The sequence below is a fragment of the Macaca thibetana genome, chromosome 3 (assembly GCF_024542745.1).
Source record: "Macaca thibetana thibetana isolate TM-01 chromosome 3, ASM2454274v1, whole genome shotgun sequence".
Lineage (NCBI taxonomy): Eukaryota > Metazoa > Chordata > Mammalia > Primates > Cercopithecidae > Macaca > Macaca thibetana.
The window spans coordinates 126,578,195-126,602,691 of record NC_065580.1 but is presented as its reverse complement, the minus strand read 5'-3'; the positions used below and the strand labels follow the sequence as shown (position 1 = coordinate 126,602,691).

The following is a 24,497-nucleotide window of genomic DNA, read 5'->3' as shown; positions in this document are numbered from 1 at the left end:
GAGATTGAGACCATCCTGGCCAACATGGTGAAACCTTGTCTCTACTAAAAATACAAAAATTAGCTGGGCGTGGTGTCATGTGCCGGTAGTCCCAGCTACTTAGGAGGCCAAGGCAAGATAATCGCTTAAACCCAGGAGGCAGAGGTTGCAGTGAGCCGAGATCGCACCACTGCCCTCCAGCCTGGCAACAGAGTGAGACTCTATCTCACAAAAAAAAAAAAGAAAAGAAAAAGAAAAGAAAACCTTGTTCCTGTTTCAGCCTCCCTGAGATCTCTCAGCCCCACTGAACCAGAATTTTCACCTAACCAGTGCTCACATTCCATGAATAGAACTGGTAATTAAGACATTTTGTCAAGAAGCCCGGGCACCTTCCCTGACAATGCTGGGACATATTTCTACAGCCTTCCACATCCCCAAACCTGCGGAGTAGGAAACTAAGGGAACAAATTAGAGAACTCCCTTTTCAGGTAAATTTCCAGGGCGGGGCTATTCCTTCCCCCAGGCACATATGCTGTCATCGGTAGGACCCACGCTATCTCCTATTGTGTCCCTCTCCACAGACCCCCAACTCGAAAAAATAATTGCTAACTTAGGAAAACTTCCAGATTTTGGCCAGGCGCAGTGGCTCATGGCTATAATCCCAGCACTTTGGGAGGCTGAGAAGGACCATCACTTGAGATCAGGAGTTCAAGACAAGCCTGGCCAATATGGTGAAACCCCATCTCTACTAAAAATACAAAAATTAGGCACATGTGGTGGCATGTGCCTGGAATCCCAGCTACTCAGGAGGTGGAGGTAGGAAAATCGTTTGAATCTGGGAGGCAGAGGTTGCAGTGAGCCAAGATTGCGCCACTGCACTCCTGTTTGGACAACAGAGTGAGACTCCGTCTCCAAACAAATAAGCAGAAAATTTCCAAATTTCATTGTGCACCTATATGTGGATGCCCAAGGCTCTTGGTTCACAGATAAGCTTGAGCAAGTGTTTTTTTTTTTTTTTTTTCACATCTCTTATCAGGGACAGGCAGCCTAACCTCTTCTCTAAAGAGACTGCTTGCATTTCTTCAGTATCCTGTGAAACAAAGTCAGTGATTCCCCTGAGAGGATGTAGTAAAACATTTGTTTGTCAGGGGGCTAAGAGAATGACAGAGTTTATGCAGCCTAATTCTGCACGCCCACTAGGGTACTGCATGCCTCAATGTTACTGACATTTGCTGGTCCTTATTTATCTAAAATCTTTTCTTAAGCTGAGACCTGGAAAATACCCAGTAGATTTAGCAGCAAGAAGATTGGGAATTATATTATTGAGAGAAGTGATGGGGGATGATTAGAAGAACAGTCAGTTTGTACATTGTTGCATGAACAACAGGGGGAGGTTTAAAAAGAAAAAATTAGAGCTAGCAAGTGTGTAATATTCTTATAAGCAGCTAGAGTGAGAGCTGGGCACAGTGGCTCATGGCTCACACCTATAATCCCAGCACTTTGGGAAGCCAAAGCACATGGATCACAAGGTCAGGAGTTTGAGACCAGCCTGAGGTTCACCAACATGGTGAAACCCCATCTCTACTAAAAATATAAAACTTAGCCAGGCGTGGTGGTAGGTGCCTGTAATCACAGCTACTTGGGAGGCGGAGGCTGGAGAATCTCTTGAACCTGGGAGGCAGAGGTTGCAGTGAGCCGAGATTGCACTACTGCACTCCAGCCTGGGTGACAGAGTTAGACTCTGTCTCAAACAAACAAACAAAAAAGAAGCAGCAGCTAGCTAGAGTGAGGAGTGGGAAGAGGAAATAATAAAGAGGATATTAGCAGCCAGAATAAAAGGTAGTGTCAAAACAGGATTGTTCTAGGCCAGGCTCAGTGGCTCATGCCTAGCACTTTGGGAGACTGTGGAAGGATCCCTTGAGCCCAGGAGTTCAAGACCAGGCTGGACAACATAATGAGACCCCTGTCTCTACAAAAAATTTTAAAGTTAGCGGGATGTGGAGGTATGAGCCTGTAGTCTCCACTACTTGGGAGGCTGAGGTGGGAGGATCATGAGCCTAGGAAGTCGAGGCTGCAGTAAGTTATGATGGCACCACTGCACTCTAGCCTGGGCAATAGAGCGAGACTTTGTCTAGAAAAAACAAAAGAATTGTTCTAAGCAGGAACAATTTTACTTGTTTATAATGCTGACGGGAAGGAACCAGTAGAGAGGACAAGTTAAAAATAGATACAGCTGGGTGCGATGGCTCACGCCTGTAATCCCAGCACTTTGGGAGGCCAAGATGGACAGATCACTTGAGGTCAGGAGTTCAAGACCAGCCTGGCCAACATAGTGAAACCCCGTCTCTACTAGAGGTACAAAAATTAGCTGCATGTGGTGGCGTGCACCTGTAATCCCAGCTACTTGGGAAGCTGAGGCACTCGAATCACTTGAACCTGGGAGACAGATGTTGCAGTGACCCAAGATTGCACCACTGTACTCCAGCCTGGGTGACAGAGCAAGACTCTGTCTCAAAAAAAAAAAAAAAAAAAAAAAAAGCTACAAGAGATGGAGCAAGGTTCTAGAAGAGATGGGAGTGGGATTAGAGGGAAGGACATTAGGGTGACTATATATATCAGTAAATTTGTCGATGGAAGATTTGGGGGAGTTCATACATGATGACTTCTGTTTTCTTGGCAAATTAGGAAGCAGTGTCCTTTGTTGAGTGTAGGGGAATTGGGAAGGCAGGTAGAGGACTCATGGTGCATTTGCTGAAGCTTACAAGGGTCAATGGAAGCTGACCAAAGACAAGCAGAGGCAGCACTGAGCAGCGATGAAGGCCCCAGTGAGACTCTGCCCCATACAGCTGTGGTTTCTAATTTGCATGAGTATGCTCTTTCTCCTGTTTTATTTAGCACTTGAAAGGGTTTATAGGACAGGGGCTGAGGGTGTTAGATTTTGGGGACTATTGGAGGAAAACTGTGTGAAACTGTATGAGAGTTAATTCAAGTGATTTGACAAGTCTAAGAAGTGACAGGAAGTAGAATGAGGCCTGAAGAAGACTTAAAACTAGAAGACCAAGAGAGTCAAAGAAATGGAGATGTAGAAGAGGTCAGAAAGAGGCAGAATGTGAGTAAGGCAGAAGAGTGTTACAATGAGTTGGAGATTTCTTACATGGAGCAGGCAAGGTCCACAACATGAATGTATTACCATATAAGTAGACTGTTGAAGGTGGAACAAAGGTGAAGGCCCAAACAACTACCAGTTAGATTACAAGATGGAAGAGAAGCACCCATGTAACAGCAACTGAAAAAACACCTAGGAATAAACTTCAACACGAGATAGGCAGTACCTTCATAGAAGAAACTTAAATACTTCTGACAGACACAAAAATAAACTTGAATAAATAGGCATGCCAAGATGGCAATGTCCCTACTGTACATGTAATACAATTCCATAAAAAGTGCCCGCAGGCTGGGTGCTAGGATTCACACCTGTAATCCCAGCACTTTGGGAGACTGAGGCAGGTGGATTGCTTGAGTCCAAGAGTTTGAGACCAGCCTGGGCAACAGGTTGAGAGCCCATTTCTACCAAAAAAAAAAAAAGCCAAGTGTGGTAACGCACGCTGGTAGTCCCAGCTACTCAAAAGGCTGAGGCAGGAGGATCAACTGAGCCCTGGAGGTCAAGGCTGCAGTGAGCTATGATTGCACCACTGCACTCCAGCCTGGGCAACAGTGTGAGTCTGTCTCAAAAATAAAAAATGTGCCTACAAGAGTTTGAGAGGAAAGCTAGGTAAGCTTATCTAAAGTTCATGTGGAAAATCCAAAGCACAAAAATTATCAAGAAAATTCTGAAAAGGAAAATCAATAAGGGAGATTATTCCTATTAGATATTTAAAATATACGGTAAAATTTCATTAATGAAGTCAGACCAACTGAACAGAATAGACAAGTCAGAAGTAAACCCAAATACTTGTGGGCATTTAATAAAAAGACATTATTTTAAATAATGGCATCATTTCAAATTAGGAGGTGAAAAGTGGGCTTTATAGTAAAGTGTTGAGACAACTGGTGCTTTTGAAATGTGCACCTCTTCATATATGGTAGGTAGCCATCTAGAGAGAGACAAAATTGGATCTATAGCTTACCCCTTGAGCCAAGATAAGCTCCAAAGGAAACAGATTTTACACATAAAACATGAAACTATAAGAGATCTGTTAGAGGCTGGGTGCAGTGGCGCACACCTGTAGTCCCAGCTATTCAGGAGGCTAAGGCATGAGAACCGCTTTAGCCTGGAAGATGGAGGTCGCAGTGAACTGAGACTGCGCCACTGCACTCCAACCCGAGTGAGAGAGCAAGACCCTCTCTCAAAAAAAAAAAAGAGAGAGAGAGAGAGACCTGGAAGAAAACATGGGAGAAATCTTTTATAACCTTGAAATGGGGGAGTTTTTTCTGACTATGATTTAAAATCCAGAAGCCATTAAAGAGGAGATTCATATGGATTCAATACACACAAATCCAAAAATTCTGCATGGTATAAAATAATAATTCTGCATGAGGTAAAACAATAAACTAAGTAAAAAGATAACAATGGAGGAAAATATTTTCAACTTATGTCAGAAGAGCTCATCATCCATTAATGTTATAAAATGCTCCTCTAAATTAATAAGAGGCCAACAGCCCAATAAAAATAATATGAACAGTTATTTTTCTTTTTTTGAGACGGAGTCTCACTTTGTTGCCCAAGCTGGAGTGCAGTGACACGATCTCCTCTCACTGCAACCTCTGCCTCCTGGGTTATGAACAGTTCTTAAAGGAATCCAAATACATTTAACATATGAAAAAATGTTCAGTCTCAGTCATAATAAGAGAAATGCAAATTAAAGCTACACAAATTATCTTGTCTACCAGATTAGCAAGAGTCAAAAAGTTTGGCAATATACACCGCTGGGTCCATGAGGAGGAAAGCACTCTCGTACATTGCTGGGATCAGATGACCTGGAAGTCAGCATAAAGATGTCCTAGACCAGTCATGGGACTTCCTTTCCACATACCTTGTTTGGCTTTGTAGGCTCTTTGGATGAAAAATAATGTAGTCTAGAGTAACATGTTTTTGTAAATAAAGTTTTATGGGAACACAGCCACACTCATTCTTTTACATAAGAGGCGGGAGGATTGCTTGAGCTCAGGAGTTCAGGACCATCTTGGGCAACATGATAAAACCCATAGCCACAAAAAGTACAAAAATTAGCTGAGCATGGTGGTGCACACCTGTACTCCCAGCTACCCAGGAGGCTGAGTGTTGAGCCAAGAGGATCACTTGAGCCTGGGAGGCGGAGGTTGCAGTAAGCCGAGATTGCACCACTGCACTCCAGCCTAGGTGACAGAGAGAGACTGCCTCAAAAACAAAACAACCAAAAAAACTTTGTCTATGGATGCTTTCACCCTGCAACAGCAGAACTGAGTACAACAGAGACCATCTGGCTCAAAAAACTTAAAATATTTACTATCTGACCCTTTACAGAAAAAAACTTGTCAACCTTGCCAAAGCAATAGTTGTAAATTATTGTTGACCACCACTCATTAAAAAATGCATTTTTCGGCCGGGCACAGTGGCTCAAGCCTGTAATCCCAGCACTTTGGGAGGCCGAGACGGGCGGATCACAAGGTCAGGAGATCGAGACCATCCTGGCTAACACGGTGAAACCCCGTCTCTACTAAAAAATACAAAAAACTAGCCGGGCGAGGTGGCGGGCGCCTGTAGTCCCAGCTACTAGGGAGGCTGAGGCAGGAGAAGGGCGTAAACCCGGGAGGTGGAGCTTGCAGTGAGCTGAGATCTGGCCACTGCACTCCAGCCTGGGCGACAGAGCGAGACTCCCTCTCAAAAAAAAAAAAAAAATTTTTTTCTTGCCATCCATAAGATCTATATAATCTATGAAATCGAGGCCTGGTGCAGTGATGCATGCTTGTAATCCTAGCACTTTAGGAGATGAGGCAGGTGGATCACCTGTGGTCAGGAGTTTGAAGCTAGCCTGACCAACATGATGAAACCCTGTCTCTACTAAAAATACAAAAATTAGCTGGGCGTGGTGGCGGGCACCTGTAATCCCAGCTACTTGGAAGGCTAAGGCAGGGAATCGCTTGAACCTGAGAGGCTGAGGTTGCAGTGAGCCAAGATGGCGCCATTGCACTCCAGCCTGGGCAACAAGAACAAAACTCTGTCTCAAAAAAAAAAAAAAAAAAAATTGAAACAGAAGTGTTACCCAACAATATTTATCCTTATCACTGTGTCTGATGAACGCTAACATTTTCTGTCCTTTTTCAGCATATTCTTTTTGTTTCTAATTTGAATTTACTGAAGTCATAGCCCACTATAAATTGTGACACATTTTTAAATTAATAAAAGAGAACCAAAAATATGATGATGCTTTACATGTAAAAAGGATTAATATTTTTTCAAAAAAATTGTTTTCCCCCTTCCCTTTCTCCCTAATTCTCTCCTTCCTTTCCCTCTCTCCTTCTTTCCCTTCTTACTTCCTTGTTTCCTTCCTTCCTGTTTCCTAAACAATTTAGTTCAAAAGGCATGGATGGGCCTGAGCAGGGAAAACATCTGCTCAGCAAGGCATGCCCTGGTGCAGAGGCCCTGCAAGATGTTCTTCAGGTTGCCCAGTGGCATCACAGCATGCTCATACTGACCACAGGCCTGTCTAGAAGGTATCCATTCTTAGATACAAAGGAGGTCATAGGTGCCCCAGACATCTGATTTTACTAAAGACTCATACCCCTAAAGTGGATCCAGGGAATATAGAGTCAGTGGGGACAGATAATGGGCAAAAATAGTAGAGACATTGAGACTACAGTAATCTGTGCCAATCCCCAGTTTTTTGTTATTTTTTTATAAAGAGCCCTCAGGCAAGATTAATGGAAGCCCGATGAACACCTGCCATAAGCCAGAGGGCCTTAGTCTGTAGCTATGCCCGAGGTCTTACAATCACTTAACTTGGGATTTGGACACAAGTTAGATTTCATGTCATTCTCACTGTGGGCAAGGGAAGCTCCTCTGCTTCCACGTCTGAAAACAGTTTCTTCCCAAAGAGCACTTTGTCTATAATCTTAGACAACAGGCAGGTAGGTAGCATGAGATCTGATAGCAGACTTAGGTGAAAGTACAAAGAAGGGCTTGGAGGTTTCAGTGAATGATTGGGCCTCTAGCCAGGTGAGGCCAAACCAGGAAGGAAGTAGACAGTGGATAATGAGTGACCAGTATTTCTGCATGCTCCGTTATGCATGGCTTGGTGGGGGCTTTATCCTCCTCAATGCCCACCTTCCTTTTGAAAGCAGTTATAATCATATCTGCTAACACAGAGGACCTAGATTAGCTGAGGAACTGGGGCAAATAGAATAGTTTGTTCCTCAAAGCTGCCTAAAAGCCCAAGGCAGTCTTTGCCTCAATCTGCAATTTGGTGCTGGGATGTAGATGGGCCACCCTTTGATTGAAGATGTGAGTATGCCTTGGGACCGTCCTCAGTGAGTGATCAGCATCTCTACAGTGCATGCACAGGCTCTCCTGGTATCAGTAGATAGCAAGTGTGTCAGGCAGCTGCAGGAGTTTTTCCATTTCCCTCACGGAGGCAAGATGTGGAAGGAAGGAAATCAGCAAAAGTGGCCATGATCATCGTGATACAGCTGCCATGTTTCCAGGGATAAACTAAAGTTCTGGAAGCTAGAGCTTAGGCAATGAATGCCTTGAACTCCAGGCTGCTGGGCAGTAGGAGCCTAGAGGACCATACCTCCCTGTGAGTTCAGGAGCCAGGTCCACAGGCTACAGATTCAGTGCTAAGAGACCATGAGAGGCAGTCTGTAGAGCTCCAGCCATCATTTCAAACACTCGGGAGTCAAAGCCCATGTGCAAACAAGCCTTTTGGCTGAAAAGAAAGTGTTCCAGTTGATAGTTTGGTTGAAATAATACATTGGTTTAAAATTAATCTTCTCAATCAGGTATAACTGTAATCACATGTACTTTTAATTTTTCCACATGTAATTTAATCTTAGACCATAGTCATTTGTATATATTTTGTACATCTATTAATCTGTTTTCCATAACTTTTTGACTTGGACTTTTTTTTTTTCTTTTAAAAATTTGTGGCCAGGCACAGTGGCTCACACCTGTAATCCCAGCACTTTGGGAGGCCAAGGCAGAAGGATCACTTGAGCTCAGGAGTTTGAGACCAGCCTGGGCAACATAGGGAGACTTCGTCTCTACCAAAAAAAAAAAAAAAAAAAAAAGGCTGGGTATTATGGCACGTGCCTGTGGTCCCACCTACTCTGGAGGCTGAGGCAAAAGGATTACTTGAGCCCAGGAAGTCAAAGCTGATGTGAGCTATGATCACACCACTGCACTCCAGCCTGGGTGACAAAGCAAGACCCTGTCTCAAAAAAAAAAAAAAACACAAATCTAATATATGTTTGGCCAACTAACTACTCTTGTTGTGCTATTTGTAATAACAAGAAACTACAACCTAAATGTGAATCGGTTAAAAATACTTCGGTACTGACGGGGCGCGGTGGCTCACGCCTATAATCCCAGCACTTTGGGAGGTCGAGGCAGGCGAATCACAAGGTCAGGAGTTCAAGACCAGCCTGATTAACATGGTGAAACCCCATCCCTACTAAAAATACAAAAAATTAGCTGGGTGTGGTGGCAAGCGCCTGTAATACCAGCTACTCGGGAGACAGAGGTCACAATGAGCTGAGATTGCACCACTGCACTCCAGCCTGGGTGAAAGAGTAAGACCCTGTCTCAAAAAAAAAAAAAAAAAAACATTTCACACATAAGATCTTAAGTTCTACTTTTACTCCTATAATTTTTGTTTGTTTGTTTGTGACGGAGTTTCACTCTTTTTGCCCAGGCTGGAGTGCAATGGCATGATCTTGGCTCACTGCAGCCTCCGCCTCCTGAGTGCAAGTGATTCTCCTGCCTCAGCCTCCTGAGTAGCTGGGATTCTTGGCTAATTTTTTGTATTTTTAGTAGAGACAGGGTTTCACCATGTTGGCCAGGCTGGTCTCGAACTCCTGACCTCAGGTGATCCGCCCGCCTCAGCCCCCCAAAGTGCTTGGATTATAGGCATGAGCCGCTGCGCCCAGCCTCTTACTATAATTTTATGCTTGAATTTACTTATTTGACTTTATTAAATGAGTGGGAATAGTTTGTTGGCCATGCATAATCTAATTTTTGTTTTGTTTTGTTTTTGTCATTGTTGTTTGTGAGACAGGGTCTCACTTTGTCGCCCAGGCTGAAGTGCAGTGGCACAATCTCAGCTCACGGCAACTTCTGCCTCCCAGGCCCAAGCAATTCTCCCACTTCAGCCTCCCCAGTAGCTGGGGCTATAGGTGCGCACCACCACACCCGGATAATTTTTGCATCTTTTTGTAGAAACAGGGTTTTGCCATGTTGCCCAGGCTGGTCTTGAGCTCTTGGGCTCAAGCATTTGCCCACCTTGGCCTCCCAGAGTGCTGGGTTTACAGGAAAGAGCCACTGTACTGAGCCTAATTTTTTGTTAAGGATAATTTAAAAGGGTTGGGGCTACCAGATTTTGTGTGGGTGAACATGATGAAATCAATGACTTAGGAAGAATAATTTAGTTTTATTATGCTGAATAATGAAATAGGAGGAAAGACTGTTGGCAAAGAGACTAGGATATCCTTAAAACAGAGGCTCTTAAACTTTTTTTGAATCTTGAACCCCTTTGAAAATCTAATGAAAGTTGTGGTTCTCGCTCTAGAAAAATGTATGTAGGTACTTGCCCACAAAACTTTGTGTTCAATTTTAGCAGGTCTACAGATCCCCAGTACCACCAAAACATTCACAAAAGAAATAAACCAGCCCATAAATATATGGGGAAATGTTCAAGCTAACATAATGAAATAAATAAAAATTAAAGCATGGATGAGGTACCATTTTTCACCCATCAAATTGGCAAAATCAAAATGTTATCACATCCTATGTTGGGAATGGTGTGGGTGAAATGAGTTACATTTCACACTGTTAGGTGCATTTGGTAGAGCCTTATGTGTGTTTGGTCACCCAGGCTTAGGTGCAGTGGCACAATCATGACTCGCTGCAGCTCCAGCCTCCCTGGGCTCAGGTGGTCCTCTCACCTCAGCCTCCCTAGTAGCTAGGATGGCAAGCGCATGCCACCACACCTGGCTATGTTTTTTGTATTTTTTGTAGACACGATTTCGCTGTGTTGTCCAAGTTGGTCTCGAACTCCTGGCCTCAAGCAATCTGCCTGCTTTGGCCTTCCAAAATGCTAGGATTACAGGCGTGAGCCACTGTGCCCAGTCATGGTAGAGCCTTTTAAGAGAACAATTTGACAGAATTTATCAAAATGTATACTGTGCAAACCCTATGATCTGGCATTGCTTTTTTTTTTTCTGAGATGGAGTCTTGCTCTGTTGCCCAGACTGGAGTGCAGTGGCGCGATCTTGGCTCACTGCAACCTCTGCCTCCCAGGTTCAAGTGATTCTCCTGCCTCAGCCTCCCGAGTAGCTGGGATTACAGATATACACCACCACACCTGGCTAATTTTTTGTTTGTTTGTTTTTTGAGATGGAGTCTCGCTTTGTCGCCCAGGCTGGAGTGCAGTGGCGCGATCTCGGCTCACTGCAAGCTCCGCCTCCCAGGTTCATGCCATTCTCCTGCCTTAGCCTCCTGAGTAGCTATGACTACAGACGCCAGCCCCTATGCCCGGCTAATTTTTTTTTTTTTTTTTTTTTTTTTTTTATTTTTAGTATAGATAGGGTTTCACCGTGTTAGCCAGGATGGTCTCAATCTCCTGACCTCATGATCCGCCCGTCTCAGCCTCCCAAAGTGCTGGGATTACAGGCGTGAGCCACCACGCCCAGCCTAATTTTTGTATTTTTTTAGTAGAGGTGGGGTTTCACCATGTTGGCAAGACTGGTCTTGAACTCCTGACCTCGCAATCCACCTGCCTCAGCCTCCCAAAGTGCTGGGATTACAGGCATGAGCCACTGCACCTGGCCTGGCATTGCATATTGTCTGTCATATTGAAATACTAACTTAGGTCCATAAGATGTTTGTGTAAGGATGTTCATTGCATTATTGTATGAAATAGCAAAGAAAATTGGAAACCTAAAACTTAACAGCAGGAGAAAAGAGTTTTTAAAAGTAGGATATGCCCTTTGAAAAGAATGAAGTAGATCTATATATATATATATATATATATACACACACACATACACACACACACTCATTTAGAAAGAATATTGTTGAGTAACAAAGTTACATAGGCAATACATACATTATCCTGTTTTGGTTTAAAAATAAAACTATGTATGTATAAATACATACACAGTTACTCATATATATGTGTGTATTAGAAGGGACTCTTCCTTCCTGAGAGTTGACAGAAGATACCTGCGTACCAAAGTAGGTGTAGGAACCCTCACCCACATCTCCATGAGCATAGTAAATGACCTCATGAACCTCATCCCTCGGCCAGCCAGAGCAAGGCTATAAGAAAGATCTGAGAGAGGCCAGGCATGGTCGCTCACACTTGTAATCCCAGCACTTTGGGAGGACGAGGCAGGCAGATCATTTAAGGTCAGGAGTTCAAGACCAGCTTGGCCAACATGGTGAAACCCTGTCTCTACTAAAAATTTAAAAATTAGCCAGGCATGATGGTGTGCGCCTGTAGTCCCAGCTACTCGGGAGGCTGAGGTGGGAGAATCACTTGAACCCGGGAGGCAGAGGTTGCAGTGAGCTGAGATCACACCACTGCACTCCAGCCTGGGCAACAGAGTGAGGCTCTGTCTTAAAAAAGAAAAAAGAGAGAGAGAGATCTGAGAGGGACTTCTGTGAGGAGACTGGGTAAAGAGCAGAAAACCATGTTGTGAGTTCCTAACCCCCTTTTGAGGGAAGAGGTAGAAGGATGCATATTAAGGGTTGAGCCAAGATGGAATGGTTAGAAGTTTCCCCACCCAGTTTCCCTTGACAGTTCCTGCAGAATTAGTGATGATACTGCCATCAAGTGTCCCAATTAAGACAACAATTATCTGGTTACCCAGGTTCAAGGGGACCCCTCTGGCAGCTGTAATGTCTGTTCTCTGTGGTTGGAAGGTGAAGACTGGTGTGGACCTCATGTCTAAGAAAGCTGAAGCTGACCCTCTCAGAAAGTCCAAGACCAGGAAGAGATGACTTAAATGGCCTTTGTGGGTTAGCCAGGAGAAGCTGCTGAATTGGGATGAGTCTGTACTGCACAGCTTTGTTGGGGCAAGGTATCATCAGTGTTTCCTGTGGGTCAGCCAGCGTGGTCTTGGATCTTGTCAAGTAGGGTGCATGCCCAAAGTAGAGATCTATCTATCTAGGTTATGGAAATGACAAGGGGTGAAGGGAAGGTGTCTAGCAAGAGCCTCCCAAAAGTGGTAAAACTTCTCCAAAATGAAGCCATTTTAACCATCTGCAAGCTGAGAATGTGAAGCCACTCAGCCATACAAAAACAAGCCATTCTCTTCATCTCTTCTCCCTCCACACAGTCCCTAATCCTTAACTCTTGTTAGAAACTAAACTACAGTGAGTGGGCTGAGTGCGGTGGCTCATGCTTGTAATGCCAGCACTTGGGGAGGCCAAGGCGGGCAGATTATCTGAGCTTGGGAATTCGAGACCAGCCTGACCAACATGGCAAAACCCTGTCTCTACTAAAAATACGAAAGATTAACCAGGTGTGGTGGTGCATGCCTGTGGTCCCAGCTACTTGGGAGGCTGAGGCACGAGAATCGTTTGAACCCAGAAGGCAGAGGTTGCAGGGAGCCTAGAGCACACCACTGCACTCCAGCCTGGCCACAGAGCAAGACTGTCTCCAAAGAAAATTAAAATTAAAATTAAAAAAACTACAGTGAGAGAGTGAGGGCAGGGGTGAGCAGGGAAGTAGTAAAGTGGGGAAAGAAGCAAGAGAGTAAAGGCAAAGAGACTCATGGGGAGATGGTAGAGTGGGGGAGCAACTCAAGTAGGGAGAAAGATAGAACATGACCCTTTCTATAACCCATCCAGGGGAAGGGAAAGGAATTACTTTTGGGGTTTTGACTATTACCCAGGACTGATCATTTTAATTATTGTGTAGATACTGTGTTTGTGACAATGTAACAGTAGGAACATCTGTTACCTAAGAATTAAGGGGAGGCTGGCAGCAGTGGCTCACACCTGTAATCTCAGCACTTTGGGAAGCCCAGGCAGGAGGACTGCTTAAGGCCTAGAGTTCCAGACCAGCCTGGGAAACATAGTGAGACCCCGTCTCTAAAAAAAAATAAATAAATAAATCAAAATATTAGTCAGGCATGGTGGCACACACCTGTAGTCCTAGCTACTTGGGAAGCTGAGGTGGGAGTATTGCTTGAGCCCAGGACGTGGCTGCAGGGAGCTATGATCATGCACTACACTCCAGCCTAGGTGACAGAGTGAGATACTTTCTCAAAAAATAAGAATTAAAAGGCTGGGTGCAGTGGCTTATGCCTATAATCCCAGCACTTTGGGAGGCTGAGGCAGTCAGATCACCTGAGGTCAAGAGTTCGATATCGGCCTGGCCAACATGGTGAAACCCTGTGTCTACTAAAAATACAAAAATTAGCTGGGCGTGGTGGCGCACGCCTGTAATCCCAGCTCCTCCGGAGGTTGAGGCAGGAGAATTGCTTGAACCCGGGAGGTGGAAGTTGTGGTGATCCAAGATCTCGCCCCTGCACTCCAGCCTGGGTGATAGAGTGAGACTCCATCTCAAAAAAAAAAGAAAAAAAGGAGGGGAAAGCCATGGGACCTGTTCAAGTCTTCATCTAGAAGCAGAAGAAGAATACCTCCACTAAGTAAAGTTTAAAGAAGTTGTGGGAGACTAAAATGAAATTTAAAAATCATAATCCATAGGTCATGCTTGTCCAAAATATGGTTTTCATATATACCTGTGTGAACATAGGGAAAATCTGACAAGACAGGCTTCGAACTATTAACAAGGATTTCTTTTAATGGATGGGATTCTTTCTTTACACTTTACACATTCTCACATTATTTGAATATGTGTCTATCAGCAAGTATTAGTTTTATCATTTTAAACAAAAGATAAAAATAGGAAGAAATACTGTTTAAATGAACAAGTAGCTGGCATTACAATCAAGTCATCTGCATATGAGATTTATAAAGGCCTGGCCTCAGATCAGCCTTCTGTAATTAATCATTCCTCTGTCTCCCACCACTGATCAGAGACTTCTCCCTGATACACCTTATTCTTGTGTCCATCTGCTTTCAAGCGCGGATACTCCTGGGTGATCCCTTCTATGATTACTGCACATGTTTAAAAATTCCCTCTGCTCCTTGCTTCTTGTGACTTCTCATAGTCTTTCCCTTTGTGACGTGGCCACATTGGAAAACTTTCAATGCCATGTATGCCTTGTACACATTACTGTCAGTTTTATTTGGTAATTTGCTGTGCAATAATTTCTTCTTCCAATCATAGATAACATGAGAATATCGGAAAGTATTTGTATATTCTGAATTTCTTTTAGATGGAGAAAACAGACCCGAAATCAAAAAGTCAACCACAAGCCAGAATATTTCTGATGAAAATCAAACCCATGAGATGATAATGAAGAGACTCTCTGGAGACTGCTTCTGGTACTCCATCCTAGGAGGACTCTGGGATTTTGATTACCATCCAGAGTTTAACCAAGAAAACCACAAGAGATATTTAGGACAAGTAACTTTGACCCACAGAAAGATCACACAGGAGAGAAGCCTTGAGTGTAATAAATTTGCAGAAAACTGTAATCTGAACTCAAACCTTATGCATCAGAGAATTCCTTCTATTAAAATACCCCTGAATTCTGACACACAGGGAAACAGCATCAAACATAATTCAGACTTGGTTTACTATCAGGGAAATTATGTAAGAGAGACTCCCTATGAATACAGTGAGTGTGGAAAAATCTTCAATCAACATATTCTTCTTACTGATCATATTCATACCGCAGAGAAACCCAGTGAGTGTGGGAAGGCCTTCAGCCACAACTCATCTTTTACCCAGCCTCAGATGGTGCTTACAGGAGAGAAACCCTATAAGTGTGATGAATGTGGAAAAAGATTCAGCCAGAGGATACATCTCATTCAACATCAGAGAATTCACACAGGAGAAAAGCCTTTTATATGCAATGGATGTGGGAAAGCCTTCCGTCAGCATTCATCCTTTACTCAGCATCTGAGGATTCATACTGGAGAAAAGCCCTATAAATGTAATCAATGTGGTAAAGCTTTTAGCCGCATCACATCCCTTACTGAACATCATAGACTTCATACTGGAGAGAAACCTTACGAATGTGGTTTCTGTGGCAAAGCCTTCAGTCAGAGGACACATCTGAATCAACATGAAAGAACTCATACAGGAGAGAAACCCTATAAATGTAATGAATGCGGGAAAGCCTTTAGCCAGAGCGCGCACCTTAATCAACACAGGAAAATCCATACTAGGGAGAAATTATGTGAATATAAATGTGAGCAAACAGTTTGCCACAGTCCTTCACTTAGCAGCACATAACTTGTGGTGGGGGAAATAGATAAATATATAAATGTAGGAGATTTTTTGGTCAGACCTTTTTATCCCATTCAATATCAAATTATTCATAGTGGAGAGAAAGCTTATACATAAACTTTCTTTCTTTCTTTCTTTCTTTTTTTTTTTTTGGGGGGGGGCAGAGTCTCACTCTGTCACCCAGGCTGAAGTGCAGTGGTGCGATCTCGGCTCACTGCAGCCTCCACCTCCTGGGTTCAAGCAATTCTCTTGCCTCAGCCTCCCGAGTAGCTGGTACTACAGGTACGCACCACCACACCTAGCTAATTTTTTGTATTTTTAGTGGAGACGGGGTTTCGCTGTGTTGGCCAGGCTGGTCTCGAACTCCTAACCTCAGGTGATCTACCCACCTCAGCCTCCCAAAGTGCTGGAATTACAGGCGTGAGCCACTGCACCCGGTCATAAACTTTCAATGCATAGAAACCAAATTAATTTAAACCTTAAACTAGCAGCATATTACATTCCCAGGAGGGGTTATAAAAAGGAAAAACAATTTATTTTACAAATGAGATTATATTTGGAGTCATGTTCCAAATCTGATATAAAACTTTTTTAAAAATCAGAATTCCTTATCCAGGCATGGTGGTGCACAACTGCAATCCCAGCTACTCTGGAGACTGAGGCATGAGAATGACTTGAACATGGGAGGTGAAGGTTGCAGTGAGCTGAGATCATGCCACTGCACTCCAGCCTGGGCAACAGAGCAAGACTCTGTCTCAAAAAAAAAAAAAAAAAAAAAAAATCCTATAGGCAACAACTTGTAATTACTCACCTGTAAGTTTTATGGTATAAATTTTTTTTTTTTTTTTTGAGACGGAATCTTGCTCTGTCACCCAGGCTGGAGTGCAATGGCCCAATCTTGGCTCCCTGCAACCTCCGCCTCCTGGCTTCCAGCGATTCTCCTTCTTCAGCCTTACAGATGCGTGCCACCATGCCCGGCTGACATTTTTTTTCTAATTTTTAGTAGAGACAGGGTTTCATCATATTGACTAGGCTGGTCTCAAACTCCTGACCTTGTGATCCACCTGCCTCAGCCTCCCAAAGTGCTGGGATTACAGGCGTGAGCCACCGCACCTGGCAGTTTATGGTATAAAACTTTTAAATCTGAAATTTTGATTAATTAAAGACAGTGCTGGCTGGGGGCAGTGGTTCATGCCTATAATCCCAGCACTTTGGGAGGTCGAGGTGGGGCGATCACCTAAGGTCAGGAGTTTGAGACCAGCCTGGCCAACATGGTAAAAACCCCATCTCTACTAAAAATACAAAAATTAGCTGGGTGTGGTGGTGCACACTTGGACCACCTCCCAGCAGCTTGGGAGGCTGGCAGGAGAATTGCTTGAACCTGGTAGGCGGAGGTTGCAGTGAGCCAAGATCGTGCCAATGTACTCCAGCCTGGGCGACAGAGTGAGACTCTGTCTCAAAAAAAAAAAAAAAAGTAAAATTTAAAAATAAAGGCAATGCTGTAGTGCAACCAGTCACATTAACTTGAAATAAACATAAAAGAGTGGTATTTCACAAACATCAGTTATTTGTATGCTCTCTTTACAGTTTTTACCATATCTACTGTTTACCTAATATTCTTTATAAAGGGATGCAAAATTTTTCGCCTTCTCTTAGGAAATACTATTTAGCATATAAAACTAATAAGTTATATGCTAGTTTTATATGCTAATTAAATTTATTCTACTCTTCATCAAAATAGATACATAACCTTGAAATTAAAATTATTCATTGATGTACCACCCAAAATCTTGTGTGCCATTGTTTGAGAAACAGTGTGATAGTTTGTGGCAATATCCTGTGATGATTCTTTTTGCAATCTTGACATTATTTTCATCAAATGAATCCTAGGAACACTTTGAGAAGAGCCTTGAGGGAGACTTGAGGGTGCTATTGATGAACTTTGAAATACTGATTCAGAGAAGTCTGCTTTTCTATTTTGTTTTAGCTTTAAATTTCTCTGTGGCAAGTCTAGATTTTTTCAGTTAAAATTATTTCTGCTGTATTTGTAGGATAAAAGTTTTGGGTTTTTGTAAAATAATGACCAGAGGCTAAGAATCCCACGCCACCCTGTATCACTGTGGAAGATGCAGAAGTGAGGAACTGTATCTGTGGGTGAGCCCTGGTGCCATGTTGAGGGTGGGAATCAGGGGAGAGCTGCAGTGGCTTATATAAACACCTAAAGAAGTAGTCTAATTGGCTTAATCATTTATTTTATTTATTGAAATATATATCTGGGCCAGGCGCAGTGGCTCACGTATGTAATCCCAGCACTTTGGGAGGCCAAGGCAGGTAGATCACTTGAGGTTAGGTGTTCAAGACCAGCCTGGCCAACATGGTAAAACCGAGTCTCTACTAACAATTCAAAAATTAGCTGGGCGTGATGGTGTGCACCTGTACCCCCAGCTACTTGGGAGGCTGAGGCAGGAGAATTGCTTGAACCTGGGAGGCGGAGGTTGCAGTGAGCCGAGGTCGTGCCACTGCATTCCAGCCTGGGCAATAGAGCGAGACTCCATCTCAAAAAAAAAAAAAGAAAGAAAAAGTAAAAAAAGAAATACGTATCTGAACACTTTTTTCCAAAAATAATTCCTATTAGTTTGTTTGCATTGCTATAAAGGAATACCTGAAACTGGGTAGTTTATAAAGAAAAGAAGCTTTATTTGGCTTATAGTTCTGCAGGCTGTCCAGGAAGTATGGTCCTGGTGTCTGCTTCTGTTGACGGCCTCAGAACGCTTCCAATTATGGCGGAAGGTCAGTGGGAGCCAGCATATTACAAGACAAGAGAGGGGTCAAGAGAGATGGGGGAGGTTGCAAGCTCTTAAACACTCAGCTCTCACATGAACTACCAGAGTGAGAACTCATTCAATAACACAGGGAGGACACCAAGCCATTCATGGGGGATCCACCCCCATGGCCCAAATACCTCCCACCAGGCCCCACCTCCAACATTAGGGATCACATTTCAACCTGAGATTGGAAGGGACAAATATCCAAAGTATAATATATCAGAATTTAAGGTGATTTTGTTCAGTCTCCCAAGTATCTGGGATTACAGGTGCGCATCACCACGTCCGGCTAATTTTTGTATTTATAGTAGAGACAGGGTTTCACTGTATTGTATTGGTCAGGCTGGTCTCGAACATTTAATCTCAGGTGATCCATCCGCCTCAGCCTCCCAAAGAGTTGAGATTACAGGCGTGAGCCACTGAGCCCAGCCCCACATTTGATGTTTTAAAGCATTCAAAATGTAAACGGTCATAAACCATGAATGACTGCAAGTATAGGGACACTTTAGTTTCTTGGTTTTCAGGTTTCCTCTGTCTTCTCAGGCATGGTTGAAAAAACCGTAAGGTTAAGGCAGGAGTGCAATCTGCTTGCTTTCTCACCTTTCTTCTAACTTGAGCCTGGCTCAAGACTTCCCTGATTTCTTCTCCCCAAGAAAGGACTAGATTTTATAGGCCCTGAATCAAAGCTGAAATGATTTAAAGACTTTAAAAAACGAAAACACTAAAACCCCCAAAAAACCTCATTTCATTGTAGAAATTAAACTTTTCAAAAGCATTTTTGTCCCATGCAACAGTAGGTATGAAATAGTTAATGAAACCTTGAGTTGTTGTAGTCAGGGAGGCTTTCTAATAGTATTTTGTCCAAACATCTGTGCAGTGGCAATGCATTTTCAGGGCAACTCAATTCTGGAAGCATCCTCGCCCCAAAAAAGCCACATTTAACATTCATTTGCCATTATGAGGCAGGATATAAGGCACTCAGATTTCAGGAAGGGAGAGAGTGAGCAAAGGTGAAGTCTCAGCAGAGGTATGTACTTTTTTTTTTTTTTTTTTTTTTTGAGACTGAGTCTCGCACTGTCGCCTGAGCTGGAATGCAATGGCACTATCTTGGTTCGCTGCAATCTCCGCCTCCTGGGTTCAAGCCATTCCCCTGCCTCAACCTCCTGAGTAGCTGGGATTACAGGCGCCTGCCACTCCACCCGGCTAATTTTTTGTGTTTTTAGTAATGACGGGGTTTCACTATGTTGGCCAGGCTGGTCTCAAACTCCTGACCTCATGATCTGCCTGCCCTCGGCCTCCCAAAGTGCTGGGATTACAAGCGTGAGCCACCGTGCCCAGCCGTGTATGTTCTTTTTAAAAGTAATCATGCGTGTCATCCCAGCACTTTGGGAGGCTGAGGCGGGCAGATCACGAGGCCAGGAGATCGAGACCATCCTGGCTAATTCGGTGAAACCCTGTCTCTACTAAAAATAGAAAAAATTGGCCGGGCAGGGTGGCTCAAGCCTGTAATCCCAGGACTTTGGGAGGCCGAGACGGGCGGATCACAAGGTCAGGAGATCGAGACCATCCTGGCTAACACGGTGAAACCCCGTCTCTACTAAAAAATACAAAAAACTAGCTGGGCAAGGTGGCGGGCGCCTGTAGTCCCAGCTACACGGGAGGCTGAGGCAGGAGAATGGCGTGAACCCGGGAGGTGGAGCTTGCAGTGAGCTGAGATCCGGCCACTGCACTCCAGCCCGGGCGACAGAGCAAGACTCCGTCTCAAAAAAAAAAAAATACAAAAAATTAGCCGGGCGTGGTGGCGGGCGCCTGTAGTCCCAGCTACTCGGGAGGCTGAGGCAGGAGAATGGCGTGAACCTGAGAGGCAGAGCTTGCAGTGAGCCGAAATCGCGCCACTGCACTCCAGCCTGGGCGACAGAGCAAGACTCCGTCTCAAAAATAAAAATAAAAAATAAAAAATAAAGTAATGGTTAAGGCCGGGTGTGGTGGCTCATGCCTGTAATCCCAGCACTTCGGAAGGCCGAGGCGGGCGGATCACGAGGTCAGGAGACGGAGACCATCCTGACTAACATGGTGAAACCCCCTTTCTACTAAAAACACAAAAAATTAGCCAGGCGTAGTGGTGGGCACCTGTAGTCCCAGCTACTTGGGAGGCTGAGGCAGGAGAATGGCCTGAACCTGGGAGGCGGAGCTTGTAGTGAACCGAGATTACCCCACTGCACTCCAGCCTGGGCAACAGAGTGAGTGTCAAAAAAAAAAAAAAAAGGTTAATTACTCTTGGTAAAATCTTTGATCAAAGCTTAATTTTGTGGCTGGGCGCAGTGACTCATGCCTGTAATCCCAGCACTTTGGGAGGCCGAGGTGGGCAGATCATGAGGTGAGGAGTTCGAGACCAGCCTTGCCAGTATGGTGAAACTGTCTCTACTAAAAATACAAAAATTAGCCAGACGTGGTGGCACGCACCTGTAGTCCCAGCTATTGGTGAGGCTGAGGCAGAAGAATCACTTGAACCCGGGAGGCGGAGGTTGCAGTGAGCCAAGATCATGCCACTGCACTACAGCTTGGGTGACAGAGTGAGACTCCGTCTCAAAAAAAAAAAAGGCTTACTTTTGCAACCAGGAAAAAAAAGAAAAAAAATTTGCAAAGAGTTCTAAAGGCTCCAGTACAAGGCAGTGTATCTGTATCACAGCACAGGTGAAAAACAAGAACAAGATGGAATTCTCAGAAGAGGATAAGCAGAACTTGGACATCCCAGAAAAAAAGGTGTCTGGACTGAACCCGACCACAGTTGGCCAAGGACTTTCACCAATTCTTCATACATAGGAATTGTTCATTAGAATCCTATTATATATTCCTTAGGGTCATAAATGATTCTGTTTATGTTAATTATACAGTAAACTTGGTGCGGATTCATTCTCATATTGTCCTTTATTCTCTTCAAAATGTTCCAAGTTAAGGAGTGAAACCTAAATATGAATACTGGTACTCCCAGTATACGGGAACCAGAGGTGTACACATTCCAGTACTTGTTTGTTATGACTTGTTTCTATCTAGGAGAGTAATATATTACCATTTCACATGTATTAGTTTCTTTGGTCCATCCAACCAAGTGTTGTTGTCCTTTTTCTATGAGAAGAAATACTTAAGCTACACATAGTAGTAGATGATTTATTATTCAGGGTTTCTCTGACTGAAATGTCACTATAACATCAGTCATTTTACTCCTAATCCAGTAGATACAAACAGTGCCTGGAACAGTCTTTTATAACACTCTGAAAACATTTGGTAAATATATGAACTTTAATAAAAGGAAAGATTGCTGCTCAACACCAAAATCTGTGTGACTATTTCTCATAACCTCAGAGTATTAGTAAAGAATTGTCCTGTTGATTGGTTCTTTTATGTCCAAAGAGCTTGTTAGCATGGAGAAAAATACTGATATGATTTGGCTTTGTGTCCCCACCCAAATCTCATCTCAAATTGTAATCCCCATGTGTCAAGGGAGAAACCTAATGGGAGGTGATTGAATCATGGGGGCATTTTCCCCCATGCTGTTCTTGTGATAGTGAGTGAGTTCTCATGAGATCTGATGGTTTTATAAGGGACTCTTCCCGCTTCGCTCACTCACACTCTGTCTTGCCTGCTGACATGTGAGACATGCCTGCTTCCCCTTTTGCCATGATTGTAAGTTTCCCGAGGCCTCCCCAGCCATGTGTAACTGTGAGTCAATTAAACCTCTTTCCTTTATAAATTACCCAATCTTGGGTATTTCTTTATAGCAGTGTGAAAACAGACTAATACAAATACTCATTAGAATTTGTATTTTGATTAATGTTTGATGTATTTTTTTTTAGACAAGAGTCTCACTCTGTCGCCCAGGCTGGAATGCAGTGGCGCAATCTCAGCTCACTGCAGGCTCTACCTGCCCTCCCAGGTTCACGGTATTCTTGTGTCTCAGCCTCCCAAGTAGCTGTTACTACAGGCGCCCACCACCACGTCCGCCTAATTTTTTGTATTTTTAGTAGAGACGGGGATGTTAGCCAGGATGGTCTCGATCTCCTGACCTCGTGATCCACCTGTCTTAGCGTCCCAAAGTGCTGGGATTACAGGCATGAGCCACCGCACCTGGCCTTTTTTGTTCTTTTTTTTTTTTTAGAGACAGAGTCTCATGCCCAGGCTGGTCTTGAACTCCTAGGCTCAAGTGATCCTCCTGCCTCAGCCTCCCAAAGTGCTGGGATTACACGCATGAGGTATGACACCTAACCCCGTGTATTTAAGAAACCAATTGACATTCTTTAAACAGTCAGCATTCCTCTACTTATTTGGACATTTGCAACTAATAAATAAAAAATTAAGAATTTATAAAATTAGATATGCCCACTCTTTTAAACATTAACTTCAGATTTAAACAGATCTTAATGTTTCATTATATCCAAACCTAAACTGTCAGATTCTATTAAATGCTTTAAACACTTTAAGAAACAGAAAAGATATAACCAGAATGTCACAATCATTATACCAAAACCAGTTATAAAAATGTTAACTGTGTAGATTTCATTTTTTTTCTTATCTTTATTTGAACACTTTACGAGGGTTCCAATTTTCCACATATTTCTAGGTTTATGTTATTCTTTTTTTTTTTTTTTTTTTTTTTTACAGAGTCTTGCTCTGTCGCCCAAGCTGGAGTGCAATGGTGTGATCTCGGCTCACTGCAATCTCCACCTCCTGGGTTCAAGCAATTCTCCTGCCTCAGCCTCCCAAGGAGCTGGGATTACAGGTGCCCACCACCACGCCCAGCTAATTTTGTGTATTTTTAGTAGAGATGGGATCTCACCATGTTGGCCAGGCTGGTCTCGAACTCCTGACCTCAGGTGATCCACCTGCCTCGGCCTCCCAAAGTGCTGGGATTATAGGCATGAGCCACTGCATCCGACCTTTTTGTTTGTTTGTTTGTTTTTGAGACAGAGTCTTGCTCTGTTGCCCAGGCTGGAGTGCAGTGGCATGATCTCGACTCACTGCAACCTCTGCCTCCTAGGTTCAAGCAATTCTCCTGCCTCAGCCTCCCTAGTAGCTGGGATTACAGGCATGCATCACCAAGCCCGGCTAATTTTTTTTTTTTTTTTTTAGTAGAGATGGAGTTTCACCATATTGGCCAGGCTGGTCTCCAACTCCCGACCTTGTGATCCGCCTGCCAATCTTACCAGACCCAAAATAATTATACTCTCTCAAACTAAATTGTAGCATATGCATTAGCAATGCTTCATCCTTGGTCACGTCATCGTAAGACCTTGCATGGATGAAATAACTCTTCTTTGGTCTCCTTTTGTAACAAAATGTCACTTGTAATGTGTGAGACATTTTAAGACCTTTTGTATAAACTTTAAATTTTTGAGACTTGAACTTTCCCAAAAGCATCTAGCCATTGTCCAGTCATTTTTATAACAGGACATAATGATCTTTTTAGCTAGCATTATTCCAAAGCCTTTATATTCCTTATTTGTATAATTAAAAGGCCATCCAACTCCTTCTTCGTGAAGAATGCAGTTTTTGTAGTCAGCTTTTCATTGTAAAACATTTGGCTGCTTAATCATTTTGAAACACTGTTGAATCCTGCTTCTCCTTGGTTATTACTGTATGTAATCATTAGAGCTGATTAACTGTTAGATCATCTTTCTACTTTATTGAAGTAACTATTTTAACCGTTAGAACATCTTTCTACTTTGTTGAAGTAACTTTTTCCAAGATTACTGGACTTGCCTAGCACCCCTGTGTTTATTATTTCCTGATTAAACAGTTAAACAGGAACAAATCTATATACACATACATATATGTGTGTGTGTACATATGCTCGTACCTAGTAAGAAAAAATAGTTATTTTTATTTTTTAGGCCAATAATGAATGAGGCTGGGTGCGGTGGCTCACACCTGTAATCCCAGCACTCAGGGCAATCACCTGAGGCCAGGAGTTCAAGACCAGCCTGGCCAACAAGTTGAAACCCCGTCTCTACTAAAAATACAAAAATTAGCCGGGTATGGGAGCACACGCCTGTAATCCCAGCTACTCAGGAGGCTGAGGCAGGAGAATGGCTTGAACCCAGGAGGCAGAGGTTGCAGTGAGCTGAGAGTGTAC

The 24,497-nt window shown here is 43.4% G+C and overlaps 2 protein-coding genes across 7 annotated transcripts in view; both read left to right on the top strand.

Moving 5' to 3' along the window:
- Positions 1-21,702, top strand: part of ZNF713 (zinc finger protein 713) — a 59,272-nt gene extending 37,570 nt beyond the window's left edge. For 2 of the 4 annotated variants that reach the window (XM_050783497.1, XM_050783498.1), the window contains exon 7: positions 14,524-21,702. In XM_050783497.1, the coding sequence (XP_050639454.1) occupies positions 14,524-15,548 (1,025 nt within the window). In that variant the 3' untranslated portion in view covers positions 15,549-21,702. The remainder of the gene's footprint in view (positions 1-14,523) is intronic. The other 2 variants (XM_050783495.1, XM_050783496.1) reach the window with 1 other exon arrangement.
- Positions 1-24,497, top strand: part of MRPS17 (mitochondrial ribosomal protein S17) — a 457,376-nt gene that overhangs the window by 424,846 nt on the left and 8,033 nt on the right. The gene's annotated exons all lie outside the window — the stretch shown is intronic.